At 39.1% G+C, this 19891-nt stretch overlaps 1 protein-coding gene and 1 long non-coding RNA gene across 2 annotated transcripts in view; one reads left to right on the top strand and one right to left on the bottom strand.

Moving 5' to 3' along the window:
- Positions 1-85: 85 nt before the first annotated feature.
- ptk2bb (protein tyrosine kinase 2 beta, b) lies at positions 86-18380 on the bottom strand. Its single transcript, XM_079343524.1, has 31 exons — positions 18251-18380; positions 12454-12689; positions 11951-12129; positions 11776-11863; positions 10774-10853; positions 10423-10485; positions 10217-10271; positions 9962-10102; positions 9755-9829; positions 8848-8949; positions 8580-8697; positions 8367-8406; positions 8118-8149; positions 7962-8006; positions 7774-7871; positions 7255-7336; positions 7064-7164; positions 6730-6845; positions 5804-5904; positions 5499-5588; positions 4929-5133; positions 4157-4265; positions 4006-4065; positions 3738-3860; positions 3475-3627; positions 3199-3234; positions 2181-2205; positions 2024-2058; positions 1645-1779; positions 1418-1498; positions 86-897 (listed from the first exon to the last, which is right to left on the bottom strand). The coding sequence occupies exons 2-31, from the start codon at positions 12649-12651 to the stop codon at positions 682-684; spliced, it is 2982 nt and encodes a 993-aa protein (XP_079199650.1). The 5' UTR covers positions 12652-12689; positions 18251-18380; the 3' UTR covers positions 86-681.
- LOC306823776 overlaps positions 18318-19891 on the top strand; it is a 16779-nt gene continuing 15205 nt past the window's right edge. The window contains exon 1 of the long non-coding RNA XR_013779051.1: positions 18318-18397. This is a non-coding gene — a long non-coding RNA (uncharacterized lncRNA). The remainder of the gene's footprint in view (positions 18398-19891) is intronic.

Below are 19891 nucleotides of genomic sequence, written 5' to 3'. Positions count from 1 at the left end.
AAAACCTCCCTTCTTAAACAGTGACAGAAAACCTCAAATAGAGAAGCACGTTGAAGAGATTTGGTCAATGAAAGGACTTTAAGGCAAAGTAGTATACATCTTGACATTTATTTTCATGTAAGGTCATTTATGTTAGCACTTTATCTTTTCAAATATTACAACGGACAAAAATGTTGACTCTTTTCTGGTGAACAACGCTCCTGACATACAGCTGATCATCTAGGGATTCAAGTCTTGTCGTTTGTAATTTTAAACTTTAAACCTAAATCGGTACTGTTTGCCTTTTGGTTTTTCATCTTTACATTCTACATGTTACTGTTGAAAGGGTAAACTATTAACCTGTGTTATTATATTATATTGGATATTTTTTTTAATTTTTCCTCCACAGTAAAATCTGATATCTACAAGAATAAAAGTTTTTGTTTTGGCAGAAGATTAAAACAGTTACTCACAGATCCCAAATCAAAGTGTCAGTCTGACCTAACATGATGCTGATAGACAACCATTCATTTCAGTATACATACTGCCATGGCAAGAATATACATCATATTTATCCACTGAGTTTAAGCATCATATTTAAACTGAACAACAATCATTTACAGAAAAGATGACTTTAACTGTGTGTTATTTCTGACCAACAGATGAGGACAATATTTAAAAAATAAGATTGTTTACTGTCCACTAGAGGGCCACAGGCTTGGCTAAGTTGGCCCTGACTCTGGCCTGGTCCACAGCGTCCAACATGTTCTTGCTGTCCATAGCCAGAGTGTGTGCTGCAGCTAGCATCTGCTTCTTACACTCCTCCTTTAAAGAGGTGATAGCGTTCTGCTGGGCCAGGCGCATTTTGCTGATCAACTCTGCCATGTCGTTGTTCAGCAGCTTCTGGGTGCCCTCGATCTGAGAGGATGGTAAACCAAACCAATGGGAGAAGATTTGAAATATGTTAAATCAGAATGGTGTGCTCTGAGAAAGACCAATTAAACCCCACAATATTTTGAACTACAGATGTAAATAATTTGTTTTGTGGAAATACAGGGCAAAAGGGAGGAGTTGAGTGAACTCACGTGTGTAATACTCAGAGCAGTTTATTTTCATTTGTACAAAAAACATGTTATTAACCTGCAGGGTCTCAGAACGGCTTAAAATTGAAAACTTAATTGCACCCTATTTGATGAATTGATAAATGGCTGGCTGAAACTGCTCTAATATGCGTAAAGTAAGTAAAGATTAATGATATCTTCAGCCAGAATAGAAAACATAGAATCTTAAATTTCTCTTTTGCTTAAAGAGAAGTTCATTCACTTTATGTTTCAGAGACAAGCAGCAGAACAGCTAAAGGACATCCAAAAAATCAATAGAGAGAGCGAGAAGGAAAAAGAGAAAACACAGCAAACAAGCTGCAGACTATAAACTGTACCTCGTTCCTGATAGACTCATGTAAGGTGGGTAGTATGTCATCCACACTGCGAATCAGATCTCGTAAAGCCATCCCAGTAGACTGTGGGCAGAGATCAATGCAGCAAATTTATCAGCTGTACTACTCAAGGCTTTTGTCTTTCGATTACATTCATGCACCTCAAATGAGCCAATGAAGCGGCAACAAAGTGTCAAAGTGAAGAGAAAAACAGATTTGTCTCAGTCTACCTGGACAATTGTGATGTATTGCTCGGGTTGTAGTTCGGTGATGTCATTCTTGAGTTGGACGACGACCTTGACAAGGTTCATGACGGACTGGTACACTTTGTCATCCGAGCGGTCCAGCTCTGCTGTGGGTGCAGGCTAGGTGACAAGGTATGATGTGTTTTAATAGTTAAATTCTTCATACCAAGACAACTAGATATCATTCTGAATGCAATGTGGCGTCTGTGCTCTTTAAACTGAAGTCTAACCATTGTTGTTTTTAGATGACTGAGTTCATTATACTTTCTTTTTCCTTTTCAAAAACTCAAAGCTAATGAAATTAAAGCGTCTTTTCAGTAAGTTGAAGGGTTTTTAGAATTGTGAAATGAATTGTCATAATAACCTGTGCTGTGAGCCGTGGGGGCTTCTCTGGAGGTGCTGCAGGGCACAAAGACGAACAATTAGAGAAACAAAGACGAGAGAAAAAAGGCAGGAGGATTGAGAGAGAGAGGAATCACAATTACCAAATGTGGATTTGTTACTTTCTTTTCAACACTTACCATTTTCTGTGTCACCTTCAGAAGGCTGAAAAGAGTAAAAGATACGTCTCATGAGTTACACACATCCTGAAAAGTAACCTAAAGCCTCTCCAAGGGCAGAAGTTCTCATTACAGACTGAACTACAAGAACACACGAGCAGAAGTACAAAGCTTTACAAACACTTCCCTTTGTTTGTATCAAATATAACTAAGGATGCACACTAAATGTGTCTCCTTTACTTTTGTAAACTACAACCACCATTATGTGATATTTTGCAAATGTTTTGCATATTTATCATTGAGCTTAATAAAATGCAGATGTCGGATCTTCAGTTTTCTCGATACATTAATAACACTTAGTTTCATTACATTTGTAGTCTCACAGTCTGCACAAAGGTGTATGCACTTTCTTAAAAAAAGCATTTCATTACTTTAACCCTCCAACTCTTGTCCTAAATGTATGACCTACATTATTTCTGTGAATATCTGTGCCCTATTACTTTCTCTCAGATTTACTAATTTCGTCTTAAAAATTCTCAAAATATTTTCCCCTTCACTCAGTCTGTTCATTTCGGATTTGAACTTTTCAGAACCCTTTCACCTTGTTAAAATTATTCTTGGTTGAATTGTATTCTAGTTTCATTGCTGCTACTTTCAAAATAAATACGCACACAATGGCATTATTACACATCCTGTCACATCAAGCTGACAACACGAGGCCCTCGTCTAATGGGATTAAGAATTGAATCAAGCATTTCTAATATGCAACTCTGCCATGCAGTGTTAAAAATGGGTACAGCAGTCCAGAATTAAAACATTGGAGGGAGCTGTCTCCCCCTGCCCCCTCCTCCCTACTTTTGATGTGCACACAGGTTACCATGTCATGAACACTGACAAATCAAAACTTAGAGGGAGGACGTACTGGCTGTGTTGTTTTAAGAGAAGCTAGCACTTTAGCATAACATGATTTTATCGAGTAGATAGCTTACACATTGCTCCTTCAACTTTGAAATCAGAGTTTTTACAGACGGAAACCTACCACTGGGGTGCCAGGGTCCTCTGGTCCCATGGGGTCCTGCAAAAGAACAGGCAGATTCATTGTATAGATTATGGACACGGACCCCCTCTTTGGAGCTGTTATCAGGGGAACATTGAGATTAAAACTAGCGGGGCGTCGAGAGTGAACCAGCGGCTTCAAATTGTTAAACGACGCCTCGTTCAGTGTAGCCTCCAGGGCCACTTTGAATTTTGGAGCAGGCGGACACAGAGACACAGAGAGAGGGTTGACAAAAGTTAATGATGCTCTGTTTCCCACCAGGAGTCTCTCCTCCATCTCCAGCCATTTTTCATCCTCCATCATCTGCACTTTCTGCCGGCGGAGCGTGTTCTGCATGTGCTGCCTGTCCTGCTGCAACAGGCGCTGGGCGTCCTCGCGGCTGTTCGCCTCCAGTCGCAGAAACTCCCCTTCCTAAAATCAAACAGATGGGATATCATGGGTTAGCACGCCAAGTCATTTTTGATCTTTACATGCACCCTTTTTTCCTAATATAACACTTTAAACAGAAGAGTTTTTCTTACCCCCATGCTTCGGCGTCGTGGGGACCTGACCGGCAGAGTAAGTGTGTTCATGGAGTCCACAGGTGACTGATATTCACTTGGGCTGGCCAGGTCAGGTGAGCTAGCACACAAGGCCTCGTTCAGCTGCACACACACACACACACACACACACACACACACACACACACACACAGTCATAAGCAACTTAACAGAACTTATTTTTGGACTCAGTCTTTTTATCTTGGAGGAAGTAAAAATCTTTAGAGATGATTTTTGTTTACTGCTCTACCTGAATGTGAAGACCAATACTGAGCGTGTTCCCAAACCTCCCTGGTTTCATTCTTGAGGGCTTCAGGTAAAATTGAAAAAAAGGAGAATAAAAACATGCACAGGAACATTTGGCAAATCAAATAAATGCTGAATTTGACAGGAATGCATACCTTGGGAGGAGGCTCGTTGAAGTTGAACTTGGGTTCAAAAAATTTCGTAGAACGCGCTCTGTCACGCTTTCTTTCCACTTCCTGCTCTTTCTCCATCTTGTGGACATCACTAACAGATTAAGAAGAACTCGTCATGTCATGATGTAATTAAAAAGGTACACAAACAAATACAATGAGCTTTGATTCCATGTACCAATCGTACAACCCAGGTTTGAGAAAATGTTTCTATACCGCAGTCTCACAGGATATGTATTGTAATACTTTATCCAGCAAGCAATTTTTTATTAATATAATTTCAAAAAGTTTCCCAATTTTTCTGAAAATTTAAAATCATTTTATTTAAATTTTTGTTAAACTAAACCCTGACTTTAGCGATAACATTGTTTAAAAAAAACAAAAACAACAACAACAACTTAATATGTCTCCAGATTGTTACTGATATACAAGGCAAGTATTTACTGAAATAAATCACTTCAATTGTATCTATAAAATTCAGAGCACGGTTGTTGGTCAGTATTTCCTCACTAACCGGCCATTGAAGGATCTCACTTCAATCAATCAATCTTTATTTGTATAGCATCAATTCATAACAGGTGATATCTTGAGACACTTTACAAAAAGCGGGTAAAGGACCTTACTCTTTGTCTGTTAATATTATAACCAAAGAGCAGGTAACAAGACCGTGCTCATCGTTACACTTCTTCTTAAGTCAAGGCTTCAGTGTACCAGTGGAACCAGCACTGTCAGATCAAATCAAATAATAAAGCATCACCTGATCTTGACTACCAGCTCGGTGAAGTTGGGTCTCTCTCGAGGGTCGTAGGACCAGCAGCGGGTCATGAGCGAGTACAGGGCAGGAGGGCAGTTGTCTGGTTTGGGCAGCCTGATACCCTGCTCCAGCTGGTTAATGACGTCTCGGTTCTCCAGCCAGAAAAATGGCTGCTGCCCATAACTCAATATCTCCCACACACACACGGCTATTAAGCAATGCAAACAGAGAAACACAAGACACTGTCATAAGTATTTTTGGTAAATTATTCCCGATGATAAATACAATGATTACTTATGATTCTTACATTATTTAGATTTTTACCTCTAGAAAAAATAAATAAAATGATGTGTGCTAACAGTACTTTGAAAAGTCTAGGCCTCCATTCACACAGTAGTTCCTTTTATATCATTAAATCATTTGTATGGAGTTCTAAAATCGTGCAGTAACATTTCGAGTTGAAGATTAACCAGCCAACTTCTCTTTATCATGTTTGGATAAGTGCACTTCCTGTCTTGTGCCCTACTTCAATGAAATGTATTTGCACTGAGTTGCTGTGTGTCACAAACTCACCAAACATCCACACATCACTGGCTGAGGTGAAACGTCTGAAGTTGATGGACTCTGGAGCCATCCACTTGATTGGCAACCGAGTAACAGACGCTGCAAGGAAATGGGAGATGTTGGCATTGTGAGATTTGTTTTATTGATAGAATAGAAATATAAAGTACGGGATCGACTGCAATGTTGTGGCTACGATGTTGTTGTATGTTCCTCTTTACTAGTATGCTATTTTGACATGTAGGATTAAAGTACAGATATTATTATTGCTGTTATAAAAAGTCCAGCTTTTATTTTCCTTCAGCTCCTCTTCTTACCTTTGTAGTATTCTTCATCCTCGATGTATCTGGACAGACCGAAGTCTCCGAGCTTCACACAGTCTGGACTGGCAACTAACACGTTGCGAACAGCGATGTCTCTGTTTCAAAAAGAAGAACAAATAAAGTTTTATATATGTACAGAGAGATTATAAATGCAGAAATTGTAAACTATTTAGTTTGATTGAGCACAAGATACAGTCCAGTGTGTGAACTGATCTTAACTGATGACCTGAATTTACTTCTCCAATGATTCAGTGTTCCCAAAACACAGCAGAAAAGATACAAAAGGAATGTAGAACTTTTTTGGCAGAAGCTCATTTCCTCTGTCTGTGTTTTTTCTTCACAGCAGATTGAGTCCTGTAGAGGCAGCTCTACTGCCTGAAAGAACTAGCTTTCATCTCACATTTACTTTCTGTTATGTCGTCTTAATAGAAACACCTTCAAATTTAAATTGAAAAGTTTTCTATTGTCATCATTCTACTGAACCTTCTGGTGCTGTTCTGGTCTGTATTCTAGCTTCATGTGTCAATTGGACTGTGATCCTGGAGGAAGGATACAACAAGGAGAGATTGACACAGCTAATCTGAATAGAGCTTTGACTCTGTTATGATCAACCCAAAACATTACAGGTTTAGCCTTGTTAACCATGACTGCAAAAATGACAGATGATAGGGGGGAGGGGTGTACTGGAGCCTCTCCAGACCAATTCCCAGACTTTGTCTGTGCAGGGACCTGAACTGGCGATCTTCTGGTTCCCAACCCATGTCCCAAGTCATAGAAGATTTGTCAGTTATTTGGACTAATCGTTGGTGATAACTTCATTGTTCATGTATGCTGTGTTAGAAATTCCTCCTATCATATCGACAACAAAAAAAACAGACGTATTCCAGGATCCTGCAGAATAAATGATTGGAGTCTCTAACCTATGCACCATGTTGACCCCCTCCAGGTAGACAAGAGCTTTGCAGATCTGCAGGGTGAACAGCACCAGGGTCATGTTTGTCAGTATCTTCTGGTTCTGAGTCAGGTAGTTACCGAGCTGCAAGAGAGACAACATTTAAACAAGACTAAAACATATCTATGAGAGTCATTCTGTCATACTGAGGTGGATGAATGGAGCAAAAACACAATCAGACAAGACTCATGCAAGATTTCATTGGGCTGCAGTCATTTTTGATAAGCACACTGATCTCCTCTCAACCTACACACTATGATTCAAACTAAAATACTCGGGCTGGCATGAGGGTAAACACAAACCTCTCCATGCTCATAAAGCTCCATGACGATCCACACAGGATCCTCCTCTATGATCCCAATCAGCTTGACGATGTGCTGATGATCCAGGTTCTTCATTATGACTGACAAATACAAGAAGTCCACACAGATGTGTTATGACCATAGTTGTTGGCATCCTGAAATTGTCTTTTGGGAGAATTCTCCACAATTACCTGCTTCACTCATGAACTTCTCCATCACATCAGGTGAGCAGTCTTTGCAGGTTTTCACAGCTACATTAACTCTCTCGCCATCCTGAGCAAAAAAAACAACAACAACATTTTAACCAGTGAGAGTGTAAAAGACAAAAGTATTTCTGTGCACACTGTAGCTTGTTTGGAAGTGATTGGTTAAATGATTAGATGATTGATTGCATCTTATTAACAATCTGATCATGTTTCAGTCCATTTTTTGGACATTTGGCTGAAGAAAAAACAAATTTAAGACTTTATCTTTGGTACAGGAGAAATGTGAAACCATTGATTTTATTAAAGGTGTAATATTTCAAAATGACATGAACTATGAAGCCAACTTGGCTACAGCTAACATACATATCTCCTTTAATTATCCAACAAGCTTGTCTGCTTTAGAGAAAGCCATCCTTTAGGATAGCTTTATAACTTCATATGATTTTTTTTTTTTTTTTCACACAAGTATGGGCTAACTTTGTGATTAGGAGCTGCCACACTTACAGCTCTTTTGTAAACTCCATCGTAGACTTCCCCGAAAAAGCCTTCACCCAGGATTCGTCCGAGAACAATGTCACTTCGGTCGATCCCGTACTTAACAGCTTCAATACAAAATTCAAGGCAGTTCAAAAGAGATTTTTTTTTTTTCACTATAAAAATGCTGCAAAAAAAATGTTCAACATTCAACACACCTGATCTTGGCCTTTCATCGAGAATTTCACAATAGATATCTGAGCCTGGAAAAAGAGAAAAGATGAACTTTTATTTAACTTGTTCATGATGTCTGTCGCCTCTGTCTTCTTTTTGTAAGACAGTGATTCTTTAAAGAACGAGAACTGTCCTCTCACCCATACTGTGCCTGATGGAGCTGGTGTCTCTGCTGCTCCAGAGAAAAGAGAAAGACAGCCCAAGTCATAAATTGTCGACTTATAGCTCCTCAGAGCTCTGACAGGATGATTCAATAAAACCTCCCCTTTCATCAATTACTGGAACTTTTCATCTCATATAACAACCAAAGAAAGATGGAGGGCGGCTATACTGAAGTGGAGAGCGGTCACAAATCATTAAGATGTGTGAAACAGCCAGAATCCACTCACCTTGTTGGGAGCTCTGGTAGAGCAGTTCGTGCATTTGCATCTAGAACAGAAATAAGCTTTAATAAATCAAAATGACTTGAAATGATACTGTTTAAAAGTCCTTCATGCAGCTCTTAAATATGCCCCATCTCTTCCATACGTGTCTGCCCTTCATGTAAGATTTAATTACAGTGTTGTTAAGAGCGGTCGGGGAAGTGTCTGAGTCATACGCACCTTTATTTTGTCTGTAGATTACAGTATCATCTGTGTCATTTTCCAAGCGGCAGTAGCCATCAATAAGGTCCATCATGTTCTCTGCCACAGGAACCGTGGCCACATTGATCGACAGACGCTATAAGAAGAGAAGGAAATAGGGCACATGTACCAGGACAAATTTCCTGCACAGACACCATCTGTCGTAAATGTGCCTGCTAATTTTGTTCGGCTTCTTAACTGCGTACGCGTACAGAGTAGTATTGTAAAATAGAAAACTACTACTCACTTGTTTGGCCCCCTCGATGTCAAAGTTTATGAGAGCTTTGCCGTCGCTCTGAGTTAAGCATTGTATTCTCTTGATCTGTTTGAAGTCGGCTAGAAAAACGGCCTGAGGCACAAAAAGAGAAGAAAGCAGTAAAGGAAAGGATGATGAGATTTATTACAATTGTCAAACTGTGCGAGATAGATAATGATGTTGCATCCACATGATGCTGTGACCTTAGCATGTGGTTAAGAGTTAAGAAGACAGTTATTATGTGGGGGGGGGGAATTCCATCAGGAGTAAAGTTATACATTCAGACTCTTAGAACAAAACATTTCTGTTTCAATAAAAAAAGAGGAAAAGTCTGTGAAATATGTTCAACCACTGTTTGCTGAGAGTTACAGGAAAAGTGTTTTATATGGTGAATGGGAAGCAGTTATCTTGAGAACAGGAAACAGATATGGTTGGACTGCCGCTGGCTGAATGGTAATGGCGTGCGCCAAATGAACAGACGATGTTGTCCTCGAAATGGGCGGCCTGGGTTAGAAACTGAACTGTGGCTCCTTTTTCCGAGCATGTTATTCCTCACTCTATCTGACCATAATTTCCGACTCTATCCACTTTCTTGTCTTTCAAATAAATATACAAAAATGACACCCAAAAAAACAGCAGGCAACCAACATTAAGCTCACTTTGTCTCCATTTTAAGCTTTTCTTTTATTTATGTGCATACAGCCAGGCATGCTCTCTCCCCTTGATTTTAGACTAGTCTTTATGCTAAGCTAGGCTATGAAGACCAAACTGCTGGTGGTAGCTTTATATTCAAAGTGGAGACATAAGATTAATGCCAATCTTTTCATCATATAGACACCCTTTCCAAAATGTCCAAAATGTCCAACTATCCTAGAACAGAAATGATCACCCAGCTTACCGCTGAATCCTTCCGTGTGCGTTGGCGGATTCCCCTCCCACCGATGACCAGCTCCACCGACAGACTCCAACCTTGCTGTTGAAAAGTGGCTGAGGGTTAATGTTTGTAACATCAATGATCAATGACAGACCAAGGTTGTTTATCCATGATGATCAGAAGACCTTTTGTTACTCCCTTTTTTACACAACACATGATGTCACCACTCACCACTAGTTCACACGGGAAGGACTCTTCATCATAATTGATGAACTCTCTGAGGGTCTCAAAAAACTTCACCATACAGTCGTCCTCTTTGAGTGTGGCGAACTGTTGAAACGTTTGCTGGATCAACTTCCGAAGCTGCTTTGCCTGGATCACAAACAAAGAGATGTTAGTTTTTATGACACACACGGTGATGAAGATCTGCTTGACCATTCACAAGAAGCAAATGTAGTCGATCAAAACAACGTTTAGAGCAATTACCTTCATGCTGTTTATCAGCTCTTTAGGAAAGAAAAGGTCCAGGCCAACTTCTTTTCTATATTAGTAAAAAAAAAGAAAAAAAAACCATTCAGATAAACTGAAAGATTTTTATCTTGTATTTGTTCATTAAAGTAAAACATCACATCTTCAACATTTTTATAGCATTACAACTACATTTGAGGAATTCAGGAAGGATAAAAACTTACTCTAGCAGCTCAAAGTTGGACTTCTTTTCTAGACCTTTTGAATTCATGTCTTTATAGAACCTCCTGTAAGAACAGAGCAAAGAAATACAGCAGCTTGGCAACCTTTCAAATCTATCCCATCAAATGTACTTCATCCTGAACAATAACTCAAATAATCATCTCCTTACAGAACATATTCATAATCAGGACATTATTCATGATGAACCATAATCACAGAACATGCAGTAGTACACATCGGAGTAACTCTAAGCATCAATTGTTAATCTGAGTGCAGTGATAAAGGTGACATAAGGGAGCTTATTAAAGTTTGACCATGCAGAGGAGGAGAATGAAATGAATGCTGTGACGTACCTGATTTCCAAACAGCCGAGCTGCAGCGACATGCCATCACTGACCTTACTAGCATGATACTGCATGTAATCACTCCGCACCTTAGGTAAAACAAAAATATACTGAATGTTCCCATCTATACTCTCGCAACTATGGAGAATAGAGCTACTGTAAAATATATTATGGGTATGTTAGAGCATTTAATAGTCCTACAGATTTTTATTTGAATGTTATACTCCAACACAAACTGTTTTATGTAAAAGGCAGGGTTGGTAACTTTTGAAAACTAGCATGATTTTGAAAGCAGCATTCCCTCAGCTGCACTCACCCCCTCCCCTCTGAGCTCCCTCAAAAGCCCCTCACTAACGTGCACAAGCGCCATTGGCCATTGGTCCAGAAGCAGAGCTCAGCTCATACGTTTGAGTGTGGGCTTGTGCATGCAAGACGTCAAGAACGAACAAGGAGACGGGGAGGCGTGATTGGTTCATCAGATTGGTACCTCTTGGCAGACATTGATCAACGTTTTTACAGGCTTACAGCTGCTACAGATTATAGATTTTCTTTGTTCCTTTTTCAGAGCACAAGAGTTAATAATTATTAAGAGTGTCTGTCAGGACCTAAAGACAATTTCAACCAGAATCCAAATGTATTTGGAGAAAATGACCAACCCTGCCTTTCGGAGGCAGAAAGCAAACATTATATACTTTAATGCTGCAGGTATAAAGAAAGTTTTTATGTTTTTATCTGGAGCCGAACAGCAAACCAGGAAGAGAACAGTGCAGCGAAGACAGACAGGAACATATTCAAGGTAATAACAGGAAATTAGTCCATAACAGTATATGGTTTCACATGATTATTATTTTAGCTTTATCAAAACATAACCAGATGAGACAAGTGATTTCAAGCTGGCTTATCTCTTTAACATAGTATGACATAAACACTTTTTATTGCCATCAACGAGTGGCAAAACTGAATTCTATACAAGTCAAAATGTTGAGGTTCCAATAAGCTCTAGCATATTACCTGTTGGTAAAAATATACAAACGTAGATCTGTCGTCTTTGAATTTTTCCAAGAAATTGACAGGAACGTATCTGATACGAAGGTCGTACCTGCATCAAAAAACAGATTGTAAATGTTCATGTTTGTCTTCAAGAAAAACAAAATGCGATATAAACATCCCAGGATTCAATCTGCACCTCCACTCAGCTTCTACATGGTGGCTCTCGTAGCGTTGCTCCACCTCCCCTACAGTCAGATCCGGATGCAGCCAGTGAAGCTCTTCAGACTTCAGGTGTTTCAGCAGGAGACCGTAGCATCCTGCATGTTCGATGTTCGGCCCCAATCGACCGCTGATCAGAATTGAACGAATAATTGCCTGATAAAAAAAAAGAAAAAGAAAAAAAAAACTCTGTTCACTCCCTCAAAAAAGGGGGAATCTTTGGACCTCATCATGGCTGCATGGTAGTTAATATTTGTAGTGGCTTATAAATACGCTTTAAAAGTCAGCCAGAGGGAGAAATATAAAGAATATCTTTGGCAATACACTGATGAAGAGATAAGAATTATAATGTGCAGATATAACACTTTTATTATCTGTCTTGCTTGTAAAGTATGCCACATGAAACCGATTTCTGGCTCTTCTTCCAATACTTAATCAAATCACCTCCCTTCACCCATATTTTTCTGAGATAACTCTCACCCTGATTTGCCAGGAGCTGTCACATTTCACAAGCTTGAAGTTCTTGCCCAGGTTATTGTTGGTGCAGAAACAAACTTTGAGTATTTTGGTCCCCCCTCCATCCCCAGTGAAGAGCGATTCTGGGCTGGTCTCTGCGCCACTCTGTCTCGGACTGGGCACCTTCCAGGCCAGGGTATCCCCTGACATCACCTCGTACATTGTCAAGGCTGGGCGGGCACCATCATATTAACAGCATCCTTTAAAAAAAAAAAAAAAAAACAGAAAGGAACAGATTCACTAAACGTGAAATGAGCTTGATTCACATGATACAGTACATCATCCACATATTGTTCTACATGTACACAGTCAGCTCTGTAACTCTGGACTTGTGTAAATCAGTGTACTCCCAGTGATGAAAGACGTTTATCAGTGTTTGTCTATAGCAAATCTAGACAGAGTAATGACACCAGTATTACATCACCCGTATAAATGTTCCCTCGAAAAAGTTTTCGTCTGTATTATTGATGCACTTACTGTAAAGCACATAAATGATATATAAGTAATGAGTCTTTATCAAACTGACAGCTTTCTGATAGTTAGGTACTTGTGTTCTTATTTTGATGGTCCAGGAAAAGCTGAAATCCATCTTCTTAGATGGAGTGAAAGTCTGCAGTGACAATTTGTTACACAATAATACACACCTACACCTGCCTCCTTACAGCACTAACTGTCATCTCTGCTTCACCTTGATGCTGTGATGTTGTGCCATGTACTGCAGGTCTATGACTCACAACAATTCACCACGAGATCCGCCGATTACATTCCTTCCTCGCCTTGATTTAAGGTGAGGGCCTGTGTGATTCATACAGCAAAACTGTGACTGTGGAGACTTGCAGCACCTCTCGTAACAACTGAATCTCTTGAAGTGATCCTTTTTCCCCGAATGCAAATAAAACAACTTTTTTTTTTTAATTAGTTACAATTGGCACTTTAGTGTGGCAGAGGAATATACCTGTCAACAAGCTGTCAGAAATAACGAGGTCATTCTGACACCACACACCACACAACATTGAATAACAGAGGGATGACTGTCATGAAGTAGCTCTGGACTGTTGTACAACCTGAGTTGATTCATCCTGTTCAAAAGACCATAGGTGAAAAAATGTGTAGTAAGGAGGAAACTCATCTGTATCTTTCTTATCACGTCTTTATACTAGAGTAAGTAGAAGGCTAATCTAGGTTAGCGTAACGACTGGAAACTGGCTGCTAAATTGGCTCCGTTTGCTGATAACAATACCTGTCAAAATAGGGCCTCACAGGCGTCCTACTTCACAAACTGTGTTCCAGTTGTTTAGTACTTTCTAAAACGGTAAAACCTCACATTTGGGGATTTAAATGTGGTTTGGTACCACGTTTTGGCTGAGTCAAGTGACTTCCTGTGATTGCCATGACATTGTTTTCAGTCAACTTTTTTGTAATGGGAATTTGTTAGCTAGTTAGCTTAATATTAATCAATGTGTTGATTTTGTTACCTCTGTGCAGAAGTGGTTGTTTCTCCTTGTTTCTAGTTTTAACGCAATGACGAACTACTCGTTCCAGCTTTACATGAGACAGTCTCTGTTCTCAGAGTCTTCTCTCCCTGAGATCAAACTCCTCTCAGCATAATGCATTTAAGACTTTTCAAGGGGTTTATGTTCTAAGGAATGCTTTTCCCCCCTCTGGGTTTAATGGTTAATGTGTTTTCCCAGGGTTGATGTGTTAAGAGCACACTACAGTTTACTCTATTTTGTTAATTAGTTTATTGCGTACGCCTTGCAGCCCATGGCCTTGAATTTGCTAAGTAAACTTAGTAAGTTATTTGATTTTAAACATGATAGATATGTTAACTGCTGCTCGGCAAGTTTGACCTTTAAAGTCCATGTAAAACGTCTATCTCCCTTCACATTTGTTGTGATTGTGAATTTGTGATAGTACCTTACCATCAAATAAGGTGGGAACATGAGAGCCTGCAACATAGCACTCCATATTTACCAAAAAGAACTCTTTAAATCAAAAACATCACAAAAATGTCACACTGGTCCTGTAAGACAGAAATACTAAGGAATAACTCCAAGCAACAGGAGATTCTTCTCTAACCACTTAGCGTTGAACAAACAGAGTCTGTAACTAAACACAGTAAAAACTTCAGCACTCAGCTGCAGCCTCGACCACAAATACACACTTGAAAACAGAAAGAAAAGAGCTTTCAACTGGATACAAAACAACCCTGCACACACACATTGATTGAACTTTCAGGTAGAATTGAACCCTCTTAAAGGCAGCAAACTACTGATACATCAGATACAAATTGTCAAGAAAATACATCAAGAGTGGAAGTCGAACTCTAGTCCTCCATTAATATTCTGTCCTGTCAATCAAAATCTTTAGGCATGTTGACTCAGCAAACACAGACAGATTGAGCTAAATTCCTCGAAAACACACCCATCTGTGATCAGAGATTTCTGATGGTTACCCACCTTACGGCAGAGTCGTCAGGAAAAAGCCCTCTGGCCTTCGCAACGTTATTTTTTTTCTCATAAATGAAGCTCCATGCTGTTAAGTCTGCTGAGCGCGAGCCGAGCTGTGATAGTTTCTGCTGTTGGACGGGGTTGTGTTTTGTTAGCCTTAGGCCATGAATTCCCCAGCAGGGCCGAGTGGGTGTGTTAGTGTGTAAGTGTGCGTGTTTGTATAGAGAAAGAGAGAAAGGGCAAAAAGAGAGCGAGGATGAGTGTGCAGCATGGATGGCATGTTGCACCATCACCTGGGTGTGGGAGGCCGGAGAGAGGGGAGTTTAAGAAAGCTTAGACTATGAGGGGCTGTGGATATACAAACACAACCTGGTGTTTATGTGGAAGACATAATGAGGCAACCTGGAGACACATATACATTACACGTTGCTACACATTCTCAAACCGCGTTGCAAAATCTGTTGTGCTCAAATGTTTTGCTTGTTTCAGTCTCGAAGAGAAATTATAGACGACAGCAGAAGGTTGATTGTAAGTCGTCAATAAAGTGGTTATTATTGATTCATTATTCATAAATGAAAAACACCAGCAAAGGGAAATGAGAAAGAAACATTAGTCAAAGTTCAGACTTTCAGTGACCTCGATGGGTCAGGTTTTAACAAGTGTGTGAGACATGATTCTTCTGTTGTTCTGGTCTTTCACACCGAAACACTAAACCCGAAACAATTCAGTACAGAACACAGAAGGACTGGCTCTAAACAAATAGGGTTGTTAATGAATTTAAAAAAACCATGTAAATGGCTAATGTATTGACTTTTGGTATCATGAAAAGGTAAAGGGAAAAAGGGTAACTGTTCCATTCAGTGCGTCATAAAGCCTCTAAAAGGCAAGTCAGTATACACGTAATAAAACCTTGAAATGTTTCCACCTGTATGGAACTCAGACGTCATTAAAGTAAGCTTTGACTCCTTCGCTTCTGTTTATTCATCATGTGTACTGGGAAAAGGCTTTCTTCACTGACAAATCAGCAATTTCAAGTCCCTTAGGGATTCAGGGATACTTCAGTGACACTTTCTCCAACAAACTGAAAGAGGACATGCAAGTAACTTGACTAAAATAGCAGCAATGTATAGTTAAAGTGAACCTAAAACTGAAGGCCTAGATTTATTAATTTATTCTGGAATCAGGCATTTACGGATAGGAATTGCAATTTGACCTCACATTCAGTATTTTATTAGAGAGATTGGACAGTGGATAGAGTCAGAAATCTGTGATAGAGACAATGGGGAACAACGTGTGGGAAAGGAGCCACAGGCTGGATTCAAATCCAGGAGTAGTTGGGGCACATGGGTTGTGTTTACATGTGCTCCCATGTACACGGTATGTTTGTGTTGATTTTTGTAGGGATATGTAAATAAAGTTCTTTCACTGTTTTTGTAACGATACCAAAATACAATAAATGGTGGTATTTTGGTTAACTGATCAAAATTTGTAATGTAATGCTAAAACTGTAAATATCACAAATAAACATTAAAATGCAGAAAGCAAGTCTTTATCAATCTTGTATAGTGCCAATTCATGACAAATGTTATCTAAAGACATTTTGCAAAAAGAATAAAGACCTCATACTTAAGACTCTTCTTGAAAGCACTGAAGTGCTGCTTCAACTTGTTTGTCACAGATCTAGTTTTTTTTTTTTTTTTACAAAAGCAAGTCAAAATCTCATGATCACGATGTTGTTTATTTTTCTCACTGTCATGCTTGCACATGAGTTGTTATGGTAACAACTGTTCCCAAGGGAGATTTTTATCAGAAAAAGGAGAGACTAACTCCATCGCCACTCAATCACATACAAACAGGCTGGAATAGACCCTCATGCACAAACAGGATCCTATATATGCACTAGTGGAGAGATGTCAGATTGAGCTGTCCTGGCATGTGCCTTGCTCAAGGAGGCAATGCTCAGGATGTGAACTGGTACCTCTCCAGCTACCAAACCCATTTCCAAACTTATACCAGCACCCAAATATTTGTTTCTGCTTTCGCAGTTATTCCTCCTCATGCTCATATCAGCCATACTTCCACTCTGAACGGTTGTGCTCTGTTAGATATTCTTATTTTGAGACATCATGGAGGAGACTGTCAGGCGCTGATTTTATAGGGACAGATGGTGACGAATGACAACGAAATCCCACAGCAGTCGGTGGAAAAGCAACAGACTTCAACAAAGGCCTCTCTAAGGAAAAGGACGAGGCTTAATGCCAGTAGAATCTTTCCACAATATGTTTAAAATTATGCTTGTATTTCAGTGCTTCTTTGTATCATCAATTCAACATTGGCCCCAAATATTTACACTGATATTCATGTCCTTTTTCCAAAGTTATCCAATGAGTTGGGGTTTTATTTATGGCAAATAAGAGACTTCAATCAAAAATGTAGATCATTTTAAATATCAGTATGGATCTAAACATACAGCCCTATCAGTTATACAGGTCTTATATGTTCTACTTCTGTTGACAGTGGTGTAATGGAGGATTGCTTAAATCTGTCATAACATGCACTCCTGATTGTAGAAAGGGCCATTTGTTGCGAATGTCATCCTGTGTGATTATAAAATAGAAAAGCTGTAACGTAAATGAAATAGACCTGAAGTGGCTTTTTTTCATCAAACTGTGACGATAATTCAAATAGAAGGATTTATTTTTAAATAAAAGTCTATTTATTGTAATTCTGTTAACTGGAAATCTGTGTACATCGAGCTTCACTGGGCAGGTATGGTAGTTGCTTGTCAACACAGGCAGGCATTCAGACAGGCCTGTTATGTGAAATGTGTTGTGCTGCTGAGGGTCTGCACACTGCTCCATAATGACCCCAGGCACTGGAATGTGGAGGCTGCTCCTCCACCTGCACAGACATGCTGTGATAATGAACAAAGTTCTCTTTCTCTCTCTCTCTCTGTCTGGGAGAAAACGGCAACTACAACTTCACGTTTAAACACTAAAACCAGATCACTACTATGGAAATGCAATTGTTAAAAATTCAAAGTTGAATTGAACATTTGCATGGTCCTATCGAAAATAAATAAAAAATCTTTAAAAGGAACATGGCTGTTTTAAAAGATTTGAATAGAAAACCGATGGTTAAAAACTCCTGTAATGGTCTTAAATACAGGCCTCGACTCGTCGTAAATTGCGTTAATCTCTATAATTGTGCACCTACTTGAATCATTGATAATATTTAAAACTCACACTCTGCATACATTTGAAATCCCTGGGCAGATGTTGACATAAACTTAAGTTATTCCTGCGTCTTACCTGGTTCTGATTGATTTCCTAAGAGAATAAAAGCCGGACACACACAACGTTATTCCTCCCCGAGAGTCCAGGCCTGACAGTCTGTGAGGGGAGCAGGAGGCGGCAGGTGGCCACTCCCTCACCTGTGTGCAACTCTGCCTGAAGAAGGTGAGCACGCTACTTCCTTATTTCTGACGTTTTAAGAAAGCTGGTGGTTGTGTGTGTGTGTGTGTTTTTTTTGTTCCAACAACGTCATCTTAACAAATGTCTTTCTCAGCCCAATTATCTTTTTCTGCTGAGTCTCGGGGGACTTTGGACTCTGTTAGACCCTCGGATAAATGTAAGAACTAACTTGCCAAGCATAGCCTACTGGTCTAAAATGTGTCATCCTAGTTCTTATGAAATAACAACTTTCATACGCGAAGGGGTCACATTACTCAGTATTTTTTTTATTTAAAATACGACCATGACTGTCCCTCCTTTCATAATTTTCCTCCGTTTTCCCTTCTTTTCTCCCTCGGATGTAATGACGCAGCCAGACCAGCAGAGGGCGCGACAAGCCAAAGAAAAGCACTGCTTATGTAGTAACTTTATATTAAAGGTCCAACTCTTTTTAATGCTGACGTTTACAGTTATAAGCATGTATAAAAGCAGGTAAGGGTATTAGAATATATATTATATTTAGAGTAAGAATTTAGAATAAGCATACATATTTCATGGGCTATGTAAAGTGAAAGTACAGTGAAAACATTCAGCTTTATAAATGCACACATTTGTAAGAATGTGTATTTAAATACATATTTTAAGGTAAAGCTAGCCTAAACTATATATGAGGTGCCTGGTAGATAGCTCTACCAAAAGTAATAACAGAAATGTGCATATATTGGGTTTTGAATTATGTCCTCCTTAAATTCATCATCCAAAGTTTTCCAAAGTCGAAAACTAATTCATAACTTATCTTGTGAAGAACAGTCAGAAGTCAGAAGTTGTTTGAACTTCAGCAGCAGATTAAAATGTTGATTATGTTGTTGACTGCAGTGTCTGACTGCATCTTAAAATACTGCAGTTAAGACATTTGAGTTTTGCTTGTGAGGAAATGCTGCATTTTCATTATCAATCAATCAATCAATCAATCAATCAATTCATAACACATGTTATCTTGAGACATTTCACAAAAGAGCAGGTATAAGAGCTTAATAATTGTTATGTTACAAAGAAATGCAGGTTAATAAATGTAATAAATAATTGTGACAGACAGGCTGCCTGAAACAACATCTCTTGAGTTAATGAAGACATGCTTATAGTATAGATAATATATAGAGTCCTTTATTTAGCATGTTATCTAATCATGTATGATATTATTGTGTTTTTGTTGCCAATGTATCTTGCAATCTATGAACAGAAATGCAATGTGACGGGTTGAGACAAAGTTTATTTAACCTTTTTTAATAGTGCTTTAAAGTTTAATGTTAAGAAGAGAATACGATTAAATTAACTGATTATATGTTTTCAGAAGGAAACTATGATCTGCATACATGTAAAGGGTTTTAAAAAAGTCCAATAGTTATGATGTCATTCAATTAGAAGAGGTGAACTAAAGTAAATGGTACAGTTACTGTCTCTGGCTGCTATCAAAAGGCCACCTAACTAACTTGTATCTAA

This window comes from Symphodus melops (assembly GCF_947650265.1).
Source record: "Symphodus melops genome assembly, chromosome: 1".
Taxonomy (NCBI): Eukaryota; Metazoa; Chordata; class Actinopteri; order Labriformes; family Labridae; genus Symphodus; species Symphodus melops.
The sequence above is the reverse complement of the archived record's forward strand: the minus strand, read 5'-3'. Positions and strand labels throughout refer to the sequence as shown.

Coding starts and splice junctions, on each gene's coding strand:
- ptk2bb (XM_079343524.1), bottom strand. CDS start 12,651: ATGTACGAGGTGATGTCAGGGGATACCCTGGCCTGGAAGGTGCCCAGT. Junction 8,007..8,117: donor CTCCATCAGGCACAGTATGG/GTGAGAGGACAG, acceptor CTCTTTTTCCAG/GCTCAGATATCTATTGTGAA. Junction 3,235..3,474: donor AGATGGAGGAGAGACTCCTG/GTGGGAAACAGA, acceptor GTTCTTTTGCAG/GACCCCATGGGACCAGAGGA.